This window comes from Pieris brassicae, chromosome 1, assembly GCF_905147105.1.
Source record: "Pieris brassicae chromosome 1, ilPieBrab1.1, whole genome shotgun sequence".
Lineage (NCBI taxonomy): Eukaryota > Metazoa > Arthropoda > Insecta > Lepidoptera > Pieridae > Pieris > Pieris brassicae.
Window position 1 is genome coordinate 9,707,726 of NC_059665.1, and position 27,860 is coordinate 9,735,585.

Sequence of the window (27,860 nt, forward strand, 5' to 3'; positions counted from 1 at the left end):
ATTTTAAATATTCTGAGTTTTGTAAAACATTCATACACAATGAGTGTTGCCATAACTCGCGACAATACTGAGAAAATCGTCGAATGTGGGAGAGAAAATTCACACCTCGTTTAAACAAATACATTTAACAAACCATATTATAATGTGTTAAAAACAATTACGATTTCAATTTACAAAAGCGAAACATTTTTGAATTTAATAAACTGTAAAATAAACAATTTTTGCACTTTTCTTTATGATTGCACGTCGCATCTTTCTCGCTAAATGCCTTGTCTAGTCGTATGTCCTCATTACCTATTTGATATTCAGATCTGCTCCAATGTTATAAAAATAGGGTATTTGACAGTACGAAAAAGTTTCTTGAAAGAGTTTTTAGTTTCTTAAAGTTTCTTGTATTAAATACGTCTTTAGATATCGTGACACAAAAAGGTCACAGATTAGTTAAATCGATCTTCGTCGGTCTAATCTTTAAACTGTCTTAGAGTTAATTTTATAAGACTGTTTTTGTACGAAATAATGAACAGTGCAATTTAATTATGATAATAAACACGTGAAATCTACTTAATATGCATAGTACGTCATAGGGGCTGGAGCGACGAAATATTGGCTAGAGAAGCGTTTAGGCGTAATAAGCGCGGGCGGGAAATTTGAATTTTAAGTCAATACTTTACAGAAAAATAACAATATGTATAAGATAATGGGCCACTAATAAATTTGAAATGGTTTTTCAAATCTTGTCAAATAGGTATTGTAACAATGGTTACTGAAAAAATAGAATAATAAGATGTATTATAAATAAAAAGCCAGTTAGCTGTAACTAAGCTCGTTTATTATTTTTTATTACGTTATCCAAGAGAACTGGTTAAATCTAAAATAACAAGTATATGTATTAACAAATTTATTTCACTTTAGTCATAACCTAACTAACTTTATGTTATCAAAGTTTGATAATCGTAACACAAAATTACTATTTAAACATAGATTGGTTATCTCTCAACAATGTTAATTATTACGATATGTTCCCCACGCACCATTAATTGTGGAATATGCCTAGAACATTCCCAAATACCACCTCCCAATGGTTTTTCCGTTACCACGGGGATCGGGGACACAGCCGCAGCCGTGCCGTTTCCAACGGGTGTTCCTTCGAAACAAAATTCTTACTTTAACCGGGCATTTGTTCGTGGTGCGTGTCTGTCTTAACAAATATCGATATCTAAGTTAGGCTTTTCAATAGTGTTAAAATGCCTTACCGAGTCCAGGTGGTACTTTCCTCTTCCTGGGTCCCTTCCTCTTCCACACCTCAAGGACATCCGTCAGTGCTAGGTTCCATTGCTTGTCAAACGCAATAACGTTTGCTTGGAGATAACCTCTAATCCCAGTGTCATTTCTAGTTATTATCTGAAGCAAAGACAATAAGACCTATTTTTTAATATTGCTTTCGCATTTTCGTGAATCAATTATAATAAATAATTAAATTAATTAGTGGCGCTACAACCTTTTTGGTTCTGGGCCTCAAATTTATGTTTCTGTTTCATGATCATTGGTAAAGTAATAGAAAAGTGATCAGCCTCCTGACACGCCGTCGACTTTTTGGGTGTAAGGCAAGCCGGTTTCCTCACGATGTTTTTCTTTCCTGTTCTAGCGAATCTAACACGCGCACATAAATAGAAAATCCATTGGTGCACAGCCGGGAATAAAACCTGCGATACCAGGAATGAGAGTCACATTCTCTCACTCTTTTAAAAGCTTGCCCTAACTGTAATTTCTATTGCAAAATTATAAATTAAATAATATCCTGTAAATCGCTTATTAGAAGTAAATTACGCAATAACTTCGTGGGAAGAAATAGGACTCATCTAGGTACATCAAATAGAATACACGTAAACACTGCTGTGCGTTCATTATTTCAACTTCAAGGTATTGTAAAGCTAGCTACTACAACTCTTCAGTTCAGTCCCAGAACTACGATCTTAATAAAATAGAGAATTCCTGCCATTAACTAAATTCAATGCCTCATAAATTTTACCAAGTATTTACACAAAGACTAATCATTCGCTTTAAATAACCCTAAATCAATTGCTATCATGAATAAAGATAATCATTTAGATGCACTTCATGTCAAGTGGTTCCACACTCGACATAAGCGGTGAACACTGGACGCGGCCAGTATTAACCTCATTTCTCCCACCATAAATTCTTTAATTATGCTAAGGTTTACTTGTAGGCAATCCTATGTATACTGTGTTTAAATTATTTATAATATAATTTGTACTATCTTGTGTTAACCATTGCGACACTTTATGCTTCATCAGCGTCTTGAATAAATTAATTTATAAAATAAAGTAAAAAAATATGACAAGTTTTGCTGACTTTTCGTTAATATATCTAATTAATAATTTTGTTTGTTTCAGGCGAGGTCACCTTCACACCAAATGTGTTCAACTGTAACCAACACTTCCATTAAGCTACAATCTTGTAACCTGTGGGTGAGTATCTTCTAATATTTTTTAAAAGAGCCTTAATAATAATTGTATGGAATTTCGCTGTTGTATTCGTTCTTTAAGTTTCTCCGTACACCAGTACCTAATATGTTTAACAAAATGTATACACAAAAGCGCACGTGTTAGCCGCCAGGTGTACGAAAAACGAATTTACACATCAAGGACATTCGTTTGTAAAAACTGACCTATAATCGGCATATGAATATATCGAAAGACCTTCACACAAAGTCAATTAATTTCAAGGTCTTAATCGGTGTTTTATATTTTTCCACAACGTTAAACCGCTAGAGTTGAGGAAGATCAGTTCTCCCATAGATTATAGAGCATAGTGATATGACGGTAGATAATAAACCCGGAAGTTTTGACAGTCAGCGAATTTGTTTACAAGTAGTGTTATCTCGGATTTGGTTATGCAAATGACACTAATAAATTATATATTAATGTTAGGTCAAAATATGTACTCAATATTTAAACATAAAATAATTTGACTTTATACAGATACTGCGAATTTATAGTCTTTAGTAGTCGCAAAAACAAACTCAGTAATAATAATATCAATATTAAAAAATATAGTTTAAGTTTTTTTCGATTAGTAATTGTTGTGGAAAAGTTTTAGTACAGGTTTTGATACCTCACTAGGCACAACAATATATATATTAACTTTCAAGTAAATAATGTATATATTGAAAATTAAACAGAATACGTATTATGTTATAAAAAGTATTAAAGGTAGACCACAGAGGCCTGGTAGGGCGGCGAATACGAGGTGATAAAAATGGCTCAGTCTTCCGGGTGAAAAGTTGTTCTCGCAAGGTCGGAGTCGAGGGCACTGCTCTACAGGCTGACGTCACAACGCGTCACACGTCTGACCTAATGTAAGATAAAAGTGACGAATGAACGCTGGTTCATTTATTTTAGAGCTACTAACATTTTCAAGAAGTTGACTGTCTTGTTTTAACAAGTATCGGTTGAAAGTGCATATTCAGCTGAGCTGATATGTTACAATTCAAAGTTGAGACAAACATTTATAAAAAAATTACTACAATTTTTTTACGTACTTGATTCGAATATAAATGAGACACTGGTATTTTGTTTGACAAAGTTTTATACCGTAGGAACATTTAAATAGAAACGTTTTATACTTTAAGCGGAAGATTCTCGATGGAATTTCCTTCAACATACCGGCATAATTTAAGACATGATCTAGTTTATAAAAATGACCTTGATTGTCTGCCGTGGGCGACGTCCCTTCACCTGGTGCTTACAATTGAGATCATCTGAGCCTCGTGTGATTGCAAAATTGCACTCAATCTTCCTGCAGGCCCACGGGACAATGGGAATGAAGTGTAATGTTTATTTCCAGACTGGCTACAATCATATAAGGTAATAATCTAAATGAAATTAAATAATGAATATCTATTTAATATACAGTCATACTAGAAAATAAGTCGTTATCCATATTTATTTATCTACGGCCACGGAAGATAATATAATATAATTTAATCAAAACGGCCTTAAAGGTACATAGGAACTTATTCCGTAGCGTTTATCAAAATCTATGGCATTACCAATGTCATTTTATCGCGATAACAAAAGAAGTATATTTGTTATAATAAAATGGAGAGAATCTATAAATTCCTAGTTACCACGAGGAAACATTATCTATGTTATTCTGTTATTGTATTAGAGGACAGTTTTATCTGCAAAGGTCAGCATCGATTAGCGCATCCACTCTAGATTACATTTTGTAATCGTAATTGCGAACCACTTGACACACTGAGAGTTTCTGGTTTTATTTGTGTCATCCAATTGACATATATAATTTGATCAAAGTAAAAATGTCTCAAATTTTCAGTCTAAGAACCAATGACCAATGATAAAATGTATTGGAATCTCTTATTTATTTTAAGTTTCAGGCCGTTATTGTTATTTTTTTTAAGTCACCATAAATACACAAGGAGAAATCAATATAGTCCAAAGCCTTTCACAAGCAAATTATGACAAAATCTATAATATGAACTTTTTTCTAATTGATTCATCAACACACAGGCCCATTATAAGAGATAGAAACTTAGCATGAAATTTTATATGTAAAAAAAGGATTTTTAATGAAATTACATCTTCAATAGGTAGTTATAATACATATTGTGTATCAACATTAGTATTTTAAATATATTTTTATACGTTTTTATATATTCCCACATTATATAATTTTGCGTAACGTGGATAACTGGATCGCGCCCAACATCCTTCGCCTTGGTGTTATGAGCCAATTGTATAGATTCAGATCTATTTTCGATTGGGAAGAATAATAAAGCAGACCAATGCCCGACGTGAGAACCTTCATATGACAGACAAGTTCAAAGTTAATAGAAACAAAACACTCTTGAAAATGATACAATTATACAAGGTTTTTAAAAACAGCTTTTACAAGAACATATAAAAAATGGCTCGCTCTAAATTCCCGTGTTAACTTACAGAACAGGTATGTAATATTAGGAATTCGAATAAAAGAAATCCTATTCTTATCCTACGAAACTAAGTTAGTTTTAGTTAAATTTGGCTTATGTATGCTGAAAATAAATAAATGCCTATTTCTGAAGAATCAGGCAATGTAATGAACTAGTCCTAGTGTACCTAGTCTCGACTAGGTAGACTTCATGAACTTGAAACTGGGAAGGAGCAAAAGTAGTTTTATTTATTTATTTGCACATAATTATTCTATCTATACATATCTTAACAGTTATTACAAATGCGACAGAACTACACAATAATACCTACACCGATAATCCTAAAATTAAAAAAATATATTAATATATGTCGCAGTAAAGTAGTTAAATCAGAGAGTTAATTGAATCTTTAGACAGTTAATTAAAAATCTATGTTCAATCAAGTCGCTAAAGTTCCGTCAGACAAGTGAGTGAACGAAACGTTTAATGAGTTTCCTAAACGTTCCTAGGCAACAAGACTAACCTAACCTAACCAATTGACAATAAAGCAAAACACGGAATTTCCAAGCTCTCAGTTCTTCACGATCACACCGAAATAACAATAACAAATGAAATAATCATGGCGGAGTCTTGTTTTACATTTTTTATCAACACGCTGGCTTTCGGTCAGACAGATAGTTAAACGTTTTCGACGCTGCTTTATTTAAATCAAAATGCTAGAATGCGACTTCATTGAATATCGATTTTTAATTAACTGTCTAGAGATTCAATTAACTCTCTGATTTAACTACTTTACTGCGACATATATACCCACCTAGATCTTATAACTAATAATATAGCAAGCAACTCCTGTGAACTCAACCAGAGTACAAACAAATAGGTCTATCTCGATAGAAATTCTATGTATATTATATGTATTCGCTAACCAAGTTGGAGTCTGCGCGCAGTATATACAAAAGTTGAGTCTTCCACCTCAGGTTTGGAACCCGTGGTCTCTCCAATATATTCAAATTATGAACCCGAGTAATAACGAAATCCAGCTCAATTATGGTAACACTTAATTACTCCACACATATGGATACGCATAACAATCGTAGGAGGTAAGGAAAAAGTGCTCATTTCATGAGTGTCGAAGGTTAGTGGTCAGCCATGAATAGCACACAAGGTAATGGCTTGAAACTATTTATTACAATAATCTATATATAATATTGAGTCATTTGGATGTTTAAAATGTAATTAATCACGCGTTATTTTTGTTGAAATTCCCTTCATCGACTACGAGGAATATGTTCAAGGTTAAAACATATAAATAGACAAGTCAGGAAAATGTGTACAACTTTGTTATTGGACTATTCTAAGATTTGAGACTACAATAAATGAAAAATAGAAATTGCTGGGCTTGGGTTGGGTTAAAAGTACACATATTATGGAACTTAAAGAACACTATTTCATATAATTTAACAAAGGCTATTATCGATCGAATGAAATTGTAACTTAACAATCGTTAGTCTTATACAGGTATACTTTTATACACACCATAAGTGAATCATGTTTGCGAAAGGAATGAATGGGAGGTGGAGACTGCTAGTATAAGAGACTAAATGCATTTTCTTCGTATTTTAGTGCACAAAGCCACTTGGAAATTATTGTTTTAATTTCGTTTAATAACTTAGGGTAAATGACTTCGTGTAGGTATATTTTGCCTGTATGCGCTCATTAAAACTTTTTTCTTTATGCTCTATGCAACATTTTATGAATTAAATATTACTCACATTAAAAAAAAACAATGGGGCTACAACCTTTTTAGGTCTGGGCCTCAGATTTCTGTATCTGTTTCATGATCCCTGCTCAGCCTTCTGTGCCTGATTACTCATATTTATCTGAAGATAAAATTCGACAAGTACTACAATAAAACGTTTTTCGGAATAAGCAAAATATTTGTTTCAGTTTCAATTTGATTAAATGCGAGCTAATCATACGTTGTTTTCGTATTCACCCATTTTCCTACATTTCAATGGGCTTGTTTAACCATAGTCATTTAGCGCAAATAGTCATCACAATAAAAATTGCAACACATTAATTCCTTAGCTTTATCGTAAATCCGTTCGTTACGAGTGCAAGTGCCAAGAGAAAGTCCGCAAAATATGCAAAACGTGATTCGACCGTTCAGAAAATGTTTTGCATTTACTATGATACCATGTAATGACACGATGAAATTGAACTTTAATTTATATGTTTAACTTGCTAATGGACCTTTGTAGAAAATAATTTTTGTCTATCAAGTATTGTTAAAGTGGATGTTGTAATAAAACGAAGTTTTAGAGAATACAATTTCTTCTGAGATTTAACAAGTACAAATTTTTTGCAAAGATAATAAAATAGGGATTCTGACATTATTAGGAACTCAAACTTTTTTTGGGTTCCCAAATATATTTTCTGACAAAAACACAAAAAAAATGTGTTTAGTTTTATTTTTTAAACTATAATTAAATACTTTTATAGGAAGAACATATAAAGTAACACAGTTTATTGCTTTTATTTCTTTCATTGCCACTTCGTTACATTTATATAAAATAATTTATACAATACATACAAATTATAAGGGATAGAACGTGCGGCCTTATCGCTAACACGCGATCCCTTCCAGGCAACCCTAGTAGTAAAAAGATAAACTCGCGGATTCATGAGTTGCGATGCAATACAAAAGAAAAGGAAATATGTACAAGAATAACAAGATAGGATATCCTTAAGAAATGTTTATGCAGAAGAGTTTTAAAAGATGTTATGGAGGTAGCCAATCGTATGAAGTCGGACACCCTATTCCACAACTTAATGCCGGAGATCCTAAACGAATTCCTAAGATCGCATCAATTGGAAGATTTAAATACAATGTAATTGTTGCTTAGTTAGAATTCTTGTAATAATTATTTATTTCTGTGTCTTGATCTTTGTATGCTGCTATGTTTCAAAGTCCAATCTTACGTTGGTTTTAATAATCGCGATGTAATGTAAACGGACATTTCGGTCAACTATACATTAGTAAAACACTAAAAAAGTAACCTTGAACAGAAATAGACACCAGAATCAAATGACCGTAATAGAAAGCAAACGATGGTACTGTACCAAGGTCAAATTTGTACCTGTCTAAAAACTTGTCGAATTCCATATTACGACCACATATCAACAAAACAAATCAATGTAAACGAAATAGCACCTTAGTCCATGATCTTATAATAGATTTTAGATTAACCTGGACAATTCCACACGACAAGTGAAAGTGAATGGTGACGCGTGGTACGCGGAAACAGCGGTAGGTGATTACTATTTAATTACATGACTACGAACTTCTAATTTACAAGTATATTAACAAACAAACTAGAAAGCTTATAAACGTTTTCAAAATTATTCGAGCAGAGACCAAATTACTTTCAAAACGGGGGGGTGAGAAAAACGAAACTCGAGAACTTTACTGTAATTATGTTGAGTCTCTCGTGTTTAGAGATCTTGTTGACCAATCACAATCAAACGAAACGCGCCATCTCTTTTACATTCTCAGTAGTTTTTAATGAATTCGTCCAATGAAGGCTTCTGGATATCATATTAATGATGTTTCTGATAGGCAAGTAGGTGATTAGTTTTTGTACCCGACCCACGTCAATTTTAGGATCAAAATATTAATGTTTTTTTTAGTAAACTAATCGATAAGGGAGCGTTCAGGTATTACGTAACGCATTTTTGGGGTTCCTTTTGTAAAACGTTACGATGCGGGGCGGGGATTGAATTACGCGTTATTGTTAATATTATTTTATACTTTCCAGTACTTTACACCACATAATGGTAAATTTTTAGGTTTAAAGAGTCACTGGAGTTGGTCACGAAACGTTTTACTATTGGAAACAGAAACGTTGCGGCGCGTTTCATGGGGGGGGGGGGTCAAGAATCTCCAAAAATTGCGTGACGTAATACTTGAACGCTCTCTAATTATATTAAGTATTAAACTAAACCTTATGTTAGATGTAGAACAATCTCCGAATACAATTGATATTGCCCATTGCAAATCACGGGACAAGACGAATCGGTCCGAGGTCCGAGGTCCGAACAGTTGACAGAACAGGAAACTGCACACAGATCAATATATATGCGACATATTTAATTCGTCGAATTATTCGAATTACCTTGAATGCTAATGGATTTCATCTCAGGATCCACCCACAGTAATTCCCCTACGTTATAATGAAAAAGAACAGTTTACAGCGACGAACAAAAATATATATATCTGTCAACATCTGTGCATTAAATATACATATATGAATAATTTACTAGTCTGTGTAGCGTTCGCTTTACAACTCTGAGATCGTGTGTTGGAACCTCGAAACACAAATGTATTTTCTGTGAAGATGATAATGTAATAAAAATGGTTTTATTTTGTACACTACATTGTTGTGCATATTAATTGTATGTGTCATTTTTAATATCCAGCGTGTGCGCAATGTTTCTTTCTTATAAAACTACATATCGCTTAGTTCTGCTCCGCTTTACCATCCAAAGTCGCGCGAGGAATGGCTAGGTGAAATGAAACACCAGCATATACATAAAATATCCAAACGGACTTTTACAATATGCAATCAAATATGGAAAGTAATGTCTGCCGAGTCATGTGAAAGTGAATTACGCAAGAGCTCCAGATACTCTCGGTTTCGGCTTACCACGGTCATGGGCACTTGCCATTTTTTTTCTCGGTCACTTTTGTTTTTAACATTCACGGTCAGTTCACAGATTAAATCGTTTTTAGGCAGCAGTCCTTGTGTTGGCTCTTTGTGTTTCATTATTTGTCTCGATTGCCTAATTTATATTAAAGTTCTTTAATTTAAGTAGCCGGTTATGTTTCAAATGATCGTAATTAAACAACTTTTGCACAGTAATTAGTAGCCAAACGCTAGTTTTCTCATGTATTTAATTAAACAAAAATTAATGTAAAATGACATGCATAGAATTTATGGTCCTGTTTGCGACAACGATGTTTTGCGTATTTTCAATAAAGAACTTTATATCTTGACGACACCAATCTCGTTTCATTTATAAAATGCAAAAGTTTCCTCTAATTGGAAAGTGTGCCTCGAATGGCAGCTGAAAGAGCCCTAAGTCTTTATTGCCCAATCTGATGCTAAAAGCAAACGTTCTACCATCAAATTGGGTTCAGAGTTATAGTGAGTTGGCGTTTCCTAAAAACTTCTGGCTATACGATGAAGTGTTCGAAATTGGACGCTAGTAGCCAGAGATAGGTTGCGATGGCTAAAATACTGATTTATACGTTAAGTAGGCCGGCCCATAACATGATAATAAAATAAATTACACTCTATACATTGACATTTACTCCGGCTACAACTTTTACTATGTAAAGGCGAAAGAGCTTTGCCGAGTAAATCGTATCGAAACTGTAAAAGCTTACCAAAACCTTATTCGCAACCAGTATTGCATTAAACAGTATATTAAAAGCCTAGAATCTAGATTTACGCAAGCTCATTGTCGCAAATGTTGTAACACAACTTTCCATTTCTTTTGAGACATTTATATGCATAACAGTGGAAATATGTTCTACGTATAAGATACGGAGGTATCGTATAGTCCTAAGTTCTATTTATTATATGATGATAGAATGTTTGATAAGAAGGAATCTACTTACAGAAATGAAGCTCCGTGTCCTATTGGGGGGGTTATAGGATTTCAGACACGATTAAGTACACCGTGGAGTACCACCAGTTCAAGATTATTTATACTAACTGAATAATTAGGCATTCACGTGTTTTTTTTTAAACTTGTATTAAATTTAGTTCATATGGTAAATTTCTATTAATATTTATTGAATTAAATAATTTTACGTAATTCTTTCGGTATATATATTATAGTACGCATCTTGAAAAAGAGAACAGAAGTGTGTTGGGCGTGCGATTTTCAACCCCGAGGTCGAATGTTCAAGTTACGGGAGCGAACCAAAGGATTTTTCTTGGTGCGCTTCTTAACTTACTTCTCCAGTGAAGATAAACATCGGGAGAAAACCGGCAAGTCTTAAACGCAAAAAAATTACGATGCCTAAGGCACATAGGCCGATCACCTACTTGTCTATAAGACATTATCAAAGACACGAATGCATTATAAGGCCAAGATCCATATAAGGTTGTGGCGCCGTTGGTTTATTATTATATATTAATTATTGAAATGACCGGCTTGTTATGAAAAGCTTTCAATATTAAAAATCTCGAAACAAAATGCAGAAATTGATGTACCTAAATCAATCATTGACGTCGGTCATCTCAAATGATTTCCTGATTACTTAGCATTTTTGTCTCAATATTGATAATTCTCTTGACGTAATTATACAATTAAATGCATACAACCTTCGAATTAAATTGTTTTCCATTGTGCAATGAAATCAGGAAGGAAAATACGGAAACTTCAATGGTGCATATCGTCCCGAAAACGAGCCGGAATCGTTCGGACGACCTCACACCAAGGTTGAGCCCTTTATTGACAGATAAAAACTGATAAGAAACAGCCCAAAAACTAATCTAGACAAGGCCTCGGACCTAAGTCAGTGGGTAAAGGTCAATGTCGCTTTATATCAGCGCGTGAGGCCAGCTAGAATTATTACCGTGATCTTATCTGACATTGGGCATAATTTTGATGGTCACGATAAAACTAGTTGACAAATCGATCGCTATGCTCATAGGCCTCCAAGATTCCATGACATGCATGGTGGAATGTCAATTTGTTTTACTGAAACTTAATAGATGGCGCTATCTATGTGCCTGGTAAAACGACCTGCTAAGCCGACTACCAATTTTGATAAATTAAAAATCTCTTAAGAAAAAGGAAGTAGGAACCTTCCTTGTTAATAACTATGTATTGTATGAATAAATACTATTAAAAGACGTTTTCTTGAAAAGATACATAAGACAAATTAAAACTTTTATATAAATTGATTCCTAATATTTAAATGCATTGCCTTGTATTATAAGTAATGTGGGCACACATAAGTTATAAGCCATCAATATAAGCCAATTTGGACACCCACATACGCGTTAAAAACGTGACGCCAAAACCATTTAACATCAGTTCCAGTAATTATTCTATTATTAATTTTAACATAGGCACCCAATTAACTGTATTTCCTATTGTCCTTGCTATAAGCACGACCAGAAGTGATTTTTGTAGGATTTTCTTATTTTTAACAAGCGTTACTTAAAACGTGGTAAATTACGAATAAACATTTATTACATTTATCACGATTTAATTGGGAGGTCATTTGCATTATCATATAAAAATAAGTTGGCACAACAAATTCTGATCAACGTACATAGCTCTAAGAAATTTAGGACTTAGGGTTTTTCAAAATAGAGTGTACCGATTCTTAAAAGGCCGGCAACGCACTTGCAATCCTTTTGGCAATGTGAATGTCCATGGGAGTCTGTATTACTTAACATCAGATAAGCCTCCTAACCGTTTGCCCTATATAAAAAAAATACATTTAAACGTATTATACGCTAACGCGTTCGATATTTGTATGGGATATCTTACAACGCGCCAGTGAACCAGCAAGATTCTTCATATTATTTGTGATATTCTATTATACCTATATTTGTTGTTAATAATAACGATTAAAGGAAAAAAACAAAAGAAACGATAAATCAATTAAGATTTTTACGAAAACTTAGCAGGAAGAGATGACGAGGCCACCGCTGTCATGCAACACGGACTGCAACAATTATTAGCTTTGCGTAATAATATCATATACAATTTATTAGCAATCACTTTTATATGAAGCCACACACGTTGTTTTGTAATTTAATACTATAAAAGCATACTTTAGTTGTAAAGAAACGATTATTAAGTTTAGTCTATTGTTAAAAAGCTTTAGATCTCAAACTAAAAGAAGCACTTGTAACTTTCGAAAGAAGATTCGAATTTAATAATTCTCAGAGGTCAAGTCTCAGTTGTAGATTTCAGTAACTATGGTAACACGGTATTAAAGTACCGTTTTGTTTCTTACGACTATTCCTTTTACATGTATCATACACATTTTTTAACTATTGGTTATCTGTGTCTCTGTTAAGCTGTATCTTCTTTTGGTGCCTCTGCCTTACTGGAGGTTGGCCGTCAGTCTCGTGAAGCGTGACTAGTTCTATGTCAGATGCAGATCTTCCACAGTCGCAATATCTGTCCACTCCCTAACGTTGCAAAGCCATGATTTTTCTTTCTACCAACACGCTGGTTACCGAGGATTTTTTGGTAGAGGTGGTAGCGGTCATAGCGCAACACATGGCCCAGGTACGCAACTTTGCTGTGTCTACAAGCTTACAATTCTTTTGTTCATATCCGTAGTTCGAAAGCGAGGTCGGAATAGCATTACAATCTGACATTTACATGCATTGAAGAGTTTACGATCGGCTTTATATCGCACATTGCCTTCTTTGGAGAATAGGTTAAGATTTCCGTCACCGAATGATCTCGTATTAATGTATTGAAAGGTCATGCTGAATTTATGTTTACATACATTAATTTTTTTTTGATATATCGGAAACCCAAAATAGACGTAAAATTATAATAAACAAGAAAATGTTTATTTTTCCAATTTACATTTGGATCTTATAGGAGCTTTCGTATTAACTATTTTTTTTAACTAGAACATGAAATGTGGAATTTAAAAACTAAAATATCCTATTTAAGTAACAATGTGTGTAAATGATAATTATTTAAATATCCCCGATAGTTACTCATCACCCGCATTACTTTGCATACATTAACTGTAAACAAATTTTAGTCTACCCACAATACGTGTTGTAAACAATTATATCTCAAGGCTATTTAGTACGTTGTTAATAACTATTCGATTATATTCTAACTTCGAACACGCTATTCCTTATGAATATCATTGTTAATTAGTACATGTAAGTGCGTATTCAAGGCAGGAGTCCCTATTATAGTTTAAATAAAAATACATATAAGCAAGCTAAAGTAAAATACAGAGCTAATTTGCTATATAGTAAAGTTATGTACATGGTACGCGGCTTATTTAATCAATTAAGTGTGCGGTATATTACAAACAGAATAAAGAGGTTTTTAAAACACGACCATCTGCGTCGACAACAAAACAGCGAATGGTTTGTGGCGTGCGCCGAGAGGCGGAAGCGTGCGCGCGCGCACTCGCACAAGGCTACGCTCATGACCTCGCCTCGTCTTTGTCTAACGCTATCTAGCGTTTGTTTACCCGCGAGGCCGTATGCATCATACAAAGTACTATAAACGATTATTGTAACTATTTATCGAGAAGCCTTGTAGAGAATTTGACAAAACTAACCGGTATCTATTTTTTATTTGAACTCTCAAGTGCTAACACAAACGAATTTAATGGTAATTATAAATAATTAGCTCCTGTTCTTAAAATAACTAGTACCTACTTAATCTATATCAAAATATTTTAAATATATTTATAATCTTTGCTTTATTCTAGGAGATGGCGGGAATGAATTAATCCTGCCTGAATGAACGTTGGAGAGCTTTTATTGAGCTGTAAGTACCCACACTTGTTTTAAAACATTTAGCTGATAAATTTCAACTACAATTATAACTTTAACGACGAATCCAAAATTAACTATCACGTACAACGGACAAAAAGTTTCCATGGCAATATTAAAAAAGAAGCCTTATGACTAGTCCAGGTTTTAAAAACGAATGTAGGCGGCCTTGTTTGGAACTACAAAAACACTGGGGTAAAAAACAAGTGTCGCGACTCGTTAAATAGATACACGAGGACCAAATATTGGCCAAGGTCGCATGCCTCGCTTCGCTAACCGGGAAACAAAGAAAGTTAATAATGATTAAAATATTTTATACTAGCAGGCTGTCCCACGACAGACCGATAAAAAAATAAACCATTCTCGTGATCACACCCAAAAAAGTTCATCAGAATCGGTCCAACCGTATATATTTGTGAAGTTTAATTACAAACACACACACGGAAGATTTATATTTATAAAAATGTTCTATGTGAGCGAAAGTTCTCGAAATCGGTTCAGTAGTCTTGGAGTCAATTCAAACAAATAATCAAAGATTTCCTCTTTGTATGAGCGTCAATTAATTTAACTATCCACTTCTATTCCACTTCCACTTAAGGGGCTTTGTTCAGGCATTAAAACAATTGAAAAGTTTTACTTCAGAAAATTAAGGCTTACAAAATTATGTTGTATTAAATAACAAATATTCATAGAATCACAAAAAATATATGTGTTTTAAATTATAAAGTATATTTTAGTAACAAAAAGGCCTGCTTATCGGTATAACTGGTAACTATTTAGGCCCTGTATTCAGTCATATACCGCTTAGTCCCCAGTCATTTCCCGTGGAAAACTAAATCGCAAAAGAAAAATCTATTTTTTTTGGAAAAATAAAGAAGGTAATGCTATTAGTACTAGGATACTAAGTACATTACATATACAGTTATATATATCAAATGAATGCTTATTTTTTCCCTATTCGACGATTATTGGTATGTATTTAGTGAAAATAGTAAAAACATAACGAAAATGTATATTACAGTAATTCATCTAATTAGACTGAAGAGCAAATGCGTTTACGATTGTTTAACTGTTAATACATAATTACGACATAGTAACCGCGCAATACGACGACACATTGTGACGAATGTTTAGAAATAATAACCACTCTTTATTAGTTTTGAAACTGTCCCATTAACTATTATGATTATTTTGTAGAATTACAATATTAACTAAAACTATCTTTATGGTTGTTACAATCTATTGCAGGGGACTTATTTGGTGAACAAGTATAACTCGTACTACCATTGTGCATAAAATAATTTCCATAGAATAAAGACACCCTGTTTTTTATGGTAAAATGTGTTGCAAAAATACTGTTATAGTATATCACCCAAGGATGTCAAAAATTAGAAAACACTAAAACAGTCATAATTGCTTTACGACTTTGTTCCCCGTGGCCGGAGATATATCGTCACTCTAGTGTTTAAACAATAATTATACAGAACATTCATATCGTGACCAACAAATCAATAGACAACCTATCAGGGTTACGCTAATAGAAAACCTATTGGGCGCCAAGGTGAGCTGGTCCAAAGACCAAAACTGATAATAGGATTAAGAGCAATAGGAAGTGTCGTGTACCATTCGTCCTACGGCCCTTACGCACACATGTAAATACTCACACATACACGCGGGAAAATGACCGTGAGATAACTGAGATCATAGCAAGGTCCCGGTAAAGTCAGCATCGAAATTATTTGGATTTATTTTTAATGATTAGCTATAGACAGTTTTGGCCGTCAAGATACCCACTAAAATGGGTGTCCATGGGCTGCGATGACTGCCCTTGTCTGCCCCCTATAGCGCTTAAGCCTACATTAAATATCTCATCAGATAAGGTATAACATATTTTATATTTATATATATATAATTTTTTTTTAATTTAACAAGGTAGGTCGTCAGTCAAAACTAAGAAAGTTGTGGGCTCTCAGTTTAAATGAGTGCTTAATATCACATACATATTATCAAATTCTGCTGACCGTACTCACGCGCAACACGCATGCTGCGTAACACACGGCGTCTGCGACAGGCGGCCTTCATCGGACCAACACTGAATATAACATTAAGGGTCTGCTATTTGTCACGTTTAAATATATTTGGATATTAATTATCTTGGCACTCTTCCGTCTTTAGCTTACGCAGTTTAAACACGAAAAATGTGGTTTAATTAAAATATGTTGATAATCAAACTCGTATTCTTTTGTAACTAAACAAAACACTCCAGAAAGGCTCTAGCCTAGTAGTTTAACTTAAATATCAAAATTTATAATAAAAATTACAATAATTTTTAACAAACTCAGTCTAATTGCACAGTTTTAACTAAAGTACTAGGTTTCTTTTTAATACAGGGCAAACACAATTTGCCAGAAACAGAAGAGTACTTAGTTAAAATAGCGTAATTACAATGTTTCATTTTATGAGTAATGAATCATGAATACTTTTGCGATTTTTTATAAGTCAGCGACAATGTGATTGTATTTGGTACTAACAAAATTAAGTTATTCCGAAGGAAACTTGCTTGCTTAGCTTAAAATAACTATAGGCCGATAAAGTTAGTGAGTGGCATATATCGCGGGCGTAAATCACAATGGACGTCCGAGAACAGAGGTGTAGGATACGGCCTAATGGAGTACGATTTACGATTTCTACTGAACGACAACCCATAGAACAATCCATTTTAGTTGTGAAAATGTTTTTGAACGAAATGTAATGTATAGCAGCCATATAGGAAATAAAAAACTATTACACTCACAGTGCCTTTAAGGAGATTTGTATGGCGTGTTTTTAAAATTTTTGTTGAAATCATTCGGATAACTATTCAAATTAAATTTTTTTAATTAACTAAAACGCGCAACGATCCTATGAAGGAAGGTCTTGGAGGAATGGAAAGAAGCATGGTAACACTGAGACATCGAAAAAGAGCAGAAGAGATAAGATCAACGACCAAAGTAGAGGAAATTATAAAGAAAATAAGGCAATTGAAATGGCGCTGGACCGGCCACATGATGAGAGATAGGATTAAGTTTTATTTATGTATTAGATTTATGTATTATTATGTAACTTAAATAGTGTGTGTAATTGTGTTATATTATACTGGGTGCCAGCAATAAAGACTGAATAATAATAAAAACATTAAAAAGCTTTCATAAGCGCCATATTAATAAATTATAACTCATTTCTTATATTTATCTCGTCTTTAATCATAGAATTTGCGCTAGTTCGCTCACTATACCCAATATACTGTGGAAACAGGTTTCAGGTTGAATTAAACACATTGATTGTAGCCCTTTCTCTCTGTATCGGACAGACTTTCATCGGTAGACAATTGAGGTGAGCCTCCTGCCCGTTTGCCCCCTATTTTATAAAAAAAAAAAAAAAAAAAATTGTTAACATTCATAACAATAGCCCAATTTCATTTCTAATTATCTTTAATTACTAACAATGTACGACATGTTGACGACTATCTAACAACTCGTTTACAACTCTATTAATATGTCCTTACGTTTTAATATACATAATTTAAACGACATTTAAGCCTTAGAAAAAGTTAATATTTTTAAGTTATATTAGTATTGTAAAGTCAATGGATATATGCAGCACCACTTTCTTGAATGGAATCCTGGAAATGGATCCTTAAAATAACTATTATAGAACCTAGTACGTATATTTTATATAAGGTTAATGCTTCTTTAAAAATAAAATTGTATATAACAATAGTTATCAATGTGTTTCCTAACGTAGTCATTGAAGTAATCATACAATTAGTATTCAAGGTGAAGATGGTACTTAAAAAACAAATAACAATTACTTACAAAATAAAATATTATAAAATAGCAGCAAGGTCAAAATTAATAAAATATTCGAATACGCAGTATAAACAAGTTCGTTGGTGAACTCACCAACTCACCAATAAGAAAAGCTGTCCCAAAGTATACACTTTGTGAATAATTAGTAACTTTTTTAACAAAATACACCGATCTGAAGTCGCTGTTCTTCATGTCATAGACCCTTTTGAGTGAAACCGGATATTTTTTTATATATAACAAGTGACATCGTACATGAACACTCAGATGACAAAAGGCTCGCAAGTGCGTTGACGGGCTTTTAAGAATTGGTACGCTCTTTTCTACAATTACATATAAATAGAAAATTAGTACTTACAACACATACTTCATAAAGCTTAGTATTGTAGTGCAGCGATTAAATATTTGTATTTAACTAATTTATGTAACTAAACTTTTTTGCACAAGAATTAAATAATACTAACAATGAACTTAAAACAAACATGTTGCACGAGCGGCCTTGTCGCCACGATCTCATCCAGGCAACCTTAATTAAACAGTAAACATAGAATTGTCAGGAGATGCAAGTACACTTAAATGAATGAAATCTTAATATTTATAAAGGCAATCATTAAAATAATTAATTATAGCATTTAGTTTCTTTTAATTTATGCGCGTATATAGTAAGGTCATGAAAACATTTATCTGCGCAAGATTAAAGTGCATTTCCATGAATAGAGTGGTAATGACGCAGGCGCATTGGCAAGGCTCTTCCTATAACCACTTTCTATGACTCAACCCGATCGCCTCGACTAACACCGATATAGAGTTACTTTAAATATTATGACTTCAGATATAATAGTGAAGTCGCGATACCTGTTGAGAGCGAAGGGGACACTTGAATCTTATATCCCAAACTATTATAATGAACAATTTTATGTTTGTTACTTCACTTTAAAAATAATATTTAAAATTAGCATTTATTAATGATATATTTTTAAAGAAATCGTTACAGATTTACAAAGTCAATTGCTTATAAAAACATATTAATTCTATATAATAACATTAATTTTAAATAAATAGTTGATTAATAGATTTATAATGTCATATAAAAAATTTAAAAAGTAACATTCACTCGAACGATGAAGGAAAAAACATCGTGAGGAAATCGGCTTAGACCCGAAAAAGTAGGCAACGTGTGTCAGACACAGGAGGCTGATCACTTACTTGCCTATTAGATTGACAAATGATCATGAAACAGATACAGAAATCTGAGGCCCAGACCTAAAAAGGTTGTAGCGCCATTGATTAATTATTTTTATTTAAAAAATATGCAGGAAATGTAGATTGGAAGTATTATTCACAGAATACGGTCCAATTAAAAACACATGTCGTTACCGCTGGAAACAAAAATACAATGGAAAATATGTATATAAAAATATCGAAATGTAAGATTTTATTTATGTGTGCGAAATGACGCATTAACTCACGAATTAACCACCCTTAAAAGACATTATTGCTCGTTTAGGCTGTCATAATTTTAAATATGGATCCTTTGTGTTGCACTGGCCGTCGTCCAACGCGGAAGTGATGCTACAGAAATAGATGCACAGTAGACCCTATGAATTTGTGGAAGTCGTTTAATGTGACCTAGTATAACTTCCTCACTGCCAAAGTTTTCCTTCTGTTTTATTTACTAAGCAAGATGATGACTTATATGGAATAATTATAACAGATACAGAACATACAGAAGAATATTTGGTCTGGGTAATGTACTATCTAGGTAAAGCACGAGATATGTATGTAACTAAGAATATAATTATTGCGGTAAATTATTTGAATTGAATTTGATAAAACATAAAACTTTTTATTAAATAATAGGTAGGCAATAATGTATTTACAATATTCTCAACCAACATAGTAAAAATAATTCTATATTTTACATCTGTTGTCGACAGGTGCAATGTTTAAAAAATATTCGCATTTGTTCTGTTTGGCAGAGCATATTTTTAAAACTTAAAATTACAGAATAGTGATAAGCATAGATAGACATTTAATAGCTATTTCTATTTGCTTAGCGAAATGGCTGGCAATTCTCTTCTTAAAACCTCTTTGGTATAAAGTTGTGTTTCTTGACATATCTTTGGAAATAAAAAATAGTACTAACCTTAACCCTCACCCGCTGCTCTACACAGGCTTTTAACGCTGCGAGAGGTCCTTGTATATATTCTATACGCGTGAGCACATTCCTTATTTTCTTTTCTTTTTTCGTCGGCAACAGAGCTGTAAAGACAACATTTTAAAAACAAAGTCAAGTAAGTAATTAGACAGTATAAACCATGATATATTTTTAATTTATTCTAACATAATACATTCGCTTATGGGTAAAATAAATAAAAGTTATTAAAATCTTCAAATGTCTGTCAACTGTCAGATACCTTATACAAAGCTGGTGCGGCTTGTGAAGCGGCTGAAAAAGCTAAAGTATGCAAATACTAGGGGTCTATAGGCTCCGAATATGTATAATTTTGTGCAATTCGGTGTCGAGACCTTTGGTCTGTGGGGTCCTAGCGCTATAAGGCTTTTTAAATAAATAGCTAAAAACTTAGTCGACATCAGAGGAGACTGTAAAACTGGCAGCTATCTCGGACAAAGCATTAGTCTAGCTATTCAAAGGGGGAACGCTGCCAATATCTTAGGAACCTTGCCTAAAGGGACTCATTTTAATAATATATTTTAGTTATTACATTTTAAGGTTAGTTATTGTTTTTGCTATATTAATTTATGTTAGCGGTAGGATTACTTTTTATTATTTCTTTACATATCTTATATATATCATAATTGATTTTATAATACAGATTAATTAAATGTATTATATAAATTATATTATGTCGCATCCAGGAATTAATATTTATTCATCTAGTAATAAACATACTCTTTGGTCCTAGACCAATTCCTTACTTGAAATTTATTTTTTATTTTTCAGTCTCTTCCAGGCAACGATAGCTACAGAAAAACCTTAAAAAGAAAAATGATGAGTGCAGATAACCAAATGTTATATAAAATCTTGCTAAATTATTTACCTGATCTAATTGAATTTCACACTTCTAGATTTCGAGAAATTTGGGACAAACAATTATAGAATTTTGCACACGTTTGGAAGCCTAAATATAACACATTCATAATATCCAATACCACATACAGTTCCAACTTATAATTACCTTTTATTGAAGTAAAGCAAATAATCATATTCCACAGCAAAACAAGAAAGTTAGCAAGTTTAATAAATACACATTAAAGCGCTGCTATATAATACTAACTTAGAAATAACTAACCTCACTAATACTTATTTAAATTCATAGGCAATTCCTAATTTCCGACCGAATTATTCTTTACAGTATGTATAACAATGAACAATGCGCAACATGGCAAAATACATCAACCATGATAAAAGTCAAATATATTGAATATTAGCATTGGAAAGGTCCTGTGAAAGTTTCTTTGACATTTGGTTTTCTCTGTGGGAGGTTCTATTATGTAACTCTTCATGCAGCTTATGTAATCATACTATGTATTTATAAATAAAATTTAATATTTATTTGTCTGTTTACGTATACGCTATTGGTATTTATTGTAATTAATTTATTAAAAACAATATTTAAATTTGCAATAGCCACGTAGACAAGAAGTTTTACGAAATAACTAACACTAACACGCCTTAATAACAATATAAGACATTAGTCATTGCTTCTTTAAGCAATTCATGACGCAGTAGCGTTTTTCATTGCGTATTTTCACAGGTGAAGTTTATTGTTCGGGAGCAATGTACGTTCTTTAGGCTCGGTGTACACTTACGGAGTCGCACAGAAACAAATGATATAATTATTTAGAATGCATTTGTGTTATCTTAAAACAAGGGGTTCGTTGACAATAGTTAGTTCCTAAACTTTTTTGTTAACAAGTCGGATCTTAAAATCATAAATTTATGAGCTACGAATGAAATTGATTTTGCGGAGATTGCTATCAGTTTTTTTTCAAAGCAAACAATTTATAATGAAAATTGTTTATTTCTATTAATACCTCGCTTTTTATGGATAGTATAATGTGCAACGTGTTTACAATAATTATTATATTACGCTATTAAGTAGTTACTGCACTCGTTAAAGTCTATCTTAATTAAAATAGCAATATCGTAACTAACCAGACCTACGTGTACATAATAACACGTTTATCTTAAGTTCATTAATCCACGAGCAAAAACTAAAATAATGCCCGGAAATTTTTTATTACTCATTCTAGTCACCGTCATGTTTTCTACTTTTCTAGGCATGTTTAACTCACGAACCACATCCCACAATACGAAATAACGTGGTTCTAAAAATATGATTTATTTGTTGGTTTACAAGCAACTGCCAAATTTTTGCGTTCAACAAGGTCAAAGCACTGCACGTGACCCCGTACAAGTAAATATTAAATAGACGCGTTAACTCAAGCGTAATCTAGGTGTGTGCAGTCTTACGTCGATAAATCTATGCAACTCTCGCGACTAGGTACCAGGGCGGCATGACTAGCATGCGGTGTTCGCGAATTACTTTCACTCGACTATCCCCGGGCGGTGACCGCGCGCGGGGTCGTCGCCCGCCGAGCGCGGGAAGCCATCACGCCATTCAGAAAAGCGCGCCATGTTTACACAGATGCGCGCCGAAACGCGCTCGTTGCATCACTTCCGGTTGCGTTCCGTTTCGTACCTATTACGCGTACGTAACACGTGCCGATTCACTTTTTTTGACACTTGCTATGTTTTGGTAAATGGAACGACTCGGACGCGATCTCGATTTTGTATTCCGGTCGAAGAGTTATGAATTTTACGATCTTTGACTCACAGATATGTAATAAATTAAATTTTAACGTTCGACTATTTGAATAATTACGTAAATTTATTAAAATTGCACATATTAATGCTTATTTTTCTCATATATAACCAATCAATATGCATAGATGTGTTAAATCACGTTGAATGAAAGTAGGAAAACATAATAAATATTTCGTTGCGTCTAATATTTACGACATGATTATTAGTAATAAATTTAGCTACTGATGTGTTAAATTAAAAAAAAATCAATGTTTTGTATCGCAATGTTTATAAAAATCATTTGCGTTCCTATTGTTTTACAAATACATTTTAAAAATTTTGATATTGTAAAGCACTTTACTTGAAAACATAATCTCTCTTGATAATTGAATTTCGTTTAGAAATACGAATTTATCACTCACAAGTAACAACTGTAATTTTTACAGTTTAATTATTTTACATATATTAAATTCTGTACTTCCTAATCCTATGAAAAAATATTACCGAGACCTAATTTAACACATCCTAGATGCTACTACGAGGCATGTTTTCTATGTAGAGCACATGAGCTAGTGTCAACGACCGATGCTCCAGGGTGCAAGGCAGCATGCGTCCCACTCGACTGGAAAGCGGTTATGCAATGTGTGCACGCGAAAGTCAAGCGAACCAACTATGATCGTAGTAGGGCTGTCAGATCTCTATACTAAGACATTTAAATACAATTCGATATTGACCATTTCTTTATAGTTTAGATAAAAAACTATTTAGTATCAGTTTGTATGAGTTGGACTAAATTTGTTTGAAATCGAGCTGTCACGCTGATACAGTATCCGAATCGATCGAAGATTAGTTCTTTGACTCTGCCTTTTTTGAATTCTAACCTAGGATTCAAGTTAAAACTATAGAACTCAATACAGGTATAAAAATCTTGAGAATATATTCAAGAATGTTTTTGGAATAATGTCCTGATATTTGGACTTTTAAATAAAAACTTTCGTCCAAATTTGATTTTGTTTCCTTTTGAGTAGAGGCTCTTGGGCTGCGGGGTTAAGGAGCACAGGCAATAATTTTAAACACAGTTTTAATACCTGGTAGATAGTGCCGGTTACCCCACTGCTTTGCTGGTGCTTTTCTCGCTGAACGAATCAGTATCGCAGTACAACGAGATAAAAGGTACACTGTCATAGGGACCAAAGTTTTCTATTTATCCCTTTTTATATTATTATTATGTAGGTTAAGAATATTGTAAATACTTTAGAAACTTCAGTAATAAATATATTTGGAAATGTTTGTTTTTAGTACCAAAATGTGAATTTCTCCTTTTCCAGCAAGAATAGCTATTTCCTGACATATAATTAAAATGTTAATACACAGCCCTAGGTGCAATTTAATATATTACCTTGACGATGTTGTGATGTGAGCCTCGAGGATTGATAATGAAAGTTAGATTGATGATCGTGAATTTTTGTTAAATAACATTGTGCTTACAACATTTTTTATCTAGTAATTGCTACTCATATATAATTATTAAGTTGCAATTACTATGAAGCAATATAGAAAAGATATAATGCGTTTTAATGTGCTTCGTTATATTTGTTAAAAAAAACGATAGTATATATCGCGATGTTTAAAATCTATTTAAAAAAGATAAAGATTTGTATGTTTGTAATCAACAAACTTAAAAACTACGGGACAGATTTTTAAATAATTTCTAAATTATCCTTGAGTAACATAGGCCATATTTTTCCCATAATATTAAAAGTGTAGATAGTATTAATACATACAAAACCTTACGTTTATGTACGTGTTAATAATATTCTTAAAAATATATTTAATACATTTCGATTAAAAACAAACTACAAGGCAGTATTAGGATTAGACAAGTACATACATCCATATTATTTACTGGCTTTATGGCGACTTTATGTCAATACGTTTAATAGATTAACAATACATGCCAATGCCAATTCATTACATGCCTTTGAAGCCGTTAAACATAATTTAGAAGTAAAGATATATTATCTGTAGGATAGTAGACAAACGCAACGTCACTAATTAAACAATGATAGTATCTTAAGTTTAAACTAGTTGGAATTAGGTCTGTATTGCACAAATACTAAGGAATAGTTGCCAGCTGCACGTTTCGTTAACTAGGGTTGTCAGCACTATAAAAGGCAAAAAACAAGTTATTTACAATCCCAAGGAGGTTACAACACAAAATATAAAAATGATTTTAAGTCGTCTTCATAAAGCCTGCATAATTCATGAAAAAGTTCTATATTATGCTGGACATTTCTATACTACAAATGTATCGATGGGTATTTTCCGTGTAAATAGTAGCAGATGTCACAAGTAAATAACTTATATTTAATCGCATTTATTCACATCAGTAACTTTGATGGACAGCCCTATTAAAACCTCTCACTTTCGCGCTATTTTTGTCAATTTTGCGGGAAAATAATCCGAATTGACACGCGATCGCATGTCCGCTCTAAGTGTATAGACAATTAATACGACTATTTTACGACTATATAGTGTGATTACATTTGAAAGTAAACTATAGGTTAAAAAATCATATTACCAACATTGTTAAGAGTTTTTTTGTTAAAAACAGTAAATAATCAAAATAATATGCGAACAAAAGCATTCAATCGTTAAAAAAAGATTAATTATTTTACCAACAATAATAATATTTAATTATTTTTAGATATTAAACAACTTTATACTACTAACAATAGTTAAACTCAACATATAAACCACACATATACTTACGGTCATAAGCTAACTATAAGGTATACGATTATGACGTCATGTCGTTTGCTACAAAGTTCACTGGTCATGTCATGACACTAGTCCACGTGGGCAACAAACATACGGTATTCTAATTAGTCTAACTGTTTCCTATCAACTGTAACAACTCGCCCTCTGCGAACAAGGCATTAATTTTTTCTTGTAAGAGAATTTGTATGTACATATATCGTACACATACACCATATATCCAGTGAGTGATTAAAAAATTATATTCTACCTCATTATAATTCATACCTTTCATCCTACAAGAAAACTAATTCCATTTTATATCAAATCATCTATTTAATAATACACTTTAATGACAATGTAACATAAAATCAAACTAAATGTAACCATGTGAGTAATAATCCAAATGAATAAACACCATAGTTTATTTCTCATCAGACAGAAATTATAACCTTATTCTGCTGTGTGTATTTAAGTTTTACTTTGCTCATACATTATTGCGATTATTCCTTCACTTTTGAAAAACTATTTAATCATATTAGTTACCTATGATAACCATCTACAAAAAAATGGTTAATCTAAATTTATGTTACTACAAGTTTGAAATTCAAAAAATATAGCGCAGGAGAGAACTGACAAGAAACTCTTCTCTATTCTTTTTAATAGCCAAGTTTTAGTATACAAGGAAATTGTTACTATGCTTCACTTGACATATTGAAACAAAATGTCATAATATAAGTAAAAAAATAAGTATATATTGTTTCTTAGTAATACTAACATAAACCACAATCTCAATGTGTATTTATAAAATATTTTTTTATTTAATTCAATCTTTAAATTTTAAGTTTTCCTGATCAACAATTCATCTTTGATGCAATATAAAATCAACCTAAATAAATACATATGAAATTAAATAAGAGACTTCCAACATTTGGATTGCTTTATAGATATTGCTTATAAGCTTTGACCAAATTAAATTAATCAAATTAACAACTTGTTTAATAATATGGATGTTATCATGAGTACAAAAAAATTAAGAAACTTCTTAAGCATAATAAATATCTTTTTGTATGTAGATATCAAAAGTAGAATAATCTTTTACTATTCATTCAAAGTTTACAAGTATATTCACCCGTGCAAGTTATTTTTATAGCAATATGTTACAAAATAACGATAAGTTTTTCAATCATAACAAAAACATAACCTCAAACTTCCTACCTTCATATTTTGCAAAACGCTGTTTATTCTTTTCTTCTAATAGTTGTTTTTCTTCTAATTTCTTTCTATGTTTCTCTTCTTCCCTCAATTTTACAAGATGTCCATGACCTACTGGAATAATATCTTTTTGTGTCTTAAGGGCAGCTTCGAACTGCTGAATGTTTTCGTACAATGGTGCACCGGCAGCCGGTAACTTTAGTTTGTCAGAATAGAGTGCTTTAACGGGGTCAAATTTTGAACTACAGGCACTAATTTCTGAATCTGAAGACGACCCTGACATGTTTCATTTCTTATTTAATAAAGAAAACGATAACAAACAACACTATACCGATTGTAAATTCTATTTACAAGTATCATATGGAAGCGACGTTGACAATTTACAATTACCATATTCCCCATGTTGAAAGTTAACTCATATAGATGTTGTAGTTTTAAACCACACTGGACGGAATTGGTTGTAGCGTCTTTCTCCTACTAGATGGCACTATATCATATTTAATAATTATCTAGTAAATTATACTAGGTGAGATAACAAAAACTGAACATAAAATATTTGTGTAGTAACTTATCTATATAATATTACTATGCATTTTATCGAAACGTTGAGCTCATTGCCAATGTTGTGATAATTTACAAGGTCTTCATAGCAATATACAGAACCAGGAAGTAAACTAGTCGCTACT

At 32.6% G+C, this 27,860-nt stretch overlaps 2 protein-coding genes across 7 annotated transcripts in view; one reads left to right on the forward strand and one right to left on the reverse strand.

The window, feature by feature from the left end:
* The window catches only part of LOC123717763 (ecdysone-induced protein 74EF), a 135,087-nt gene that overhangs the window by 22,949 nt on the left and 84,278 nt on the right, over positions 1–27,860 (forward strand). For 4 of the 6 annotated variants that reach the window (XM_045674284.1, XM_045673968.1, XM_045674372.1 and 1 more), the window contains exons 2-3: positions 2,415–2,489; positions 14,463–14,521. The gene's annotated coding sequence lies outside the window, so the exon portion shown is untranslated. The remainder of the gene's footprint in view (positions 1–2,414; positions 2,490–14,462; positions 14,522–27,860) is intronic. The other 2 variants (XM_045674047.1, XM_045674195.1) reach the window with 2 other exon arrangements.
* On the reverse strand, positions 865–27,542 carry LOC123718067 (U7 snRNA-associated Sm-like protein LSm11). Its single transcript, XM_045674486.1, has 4 exons — positions 27,178–27,542; positions 20,518–20,633; positions 1,254–1,401; positions 865–1,144 (listed from the first exon to the last, which is right to left on the reverse strand). Exons 1-4 carry the CDS (start codon positions 27,455–27,457, stop codon positions 987–989), a joined length of 702 nt encoding a protein of 233 aa, XP_045530442.1. The 5' UTR covers positions 27,458–27,542; the 3' UTR covers positions 865–986.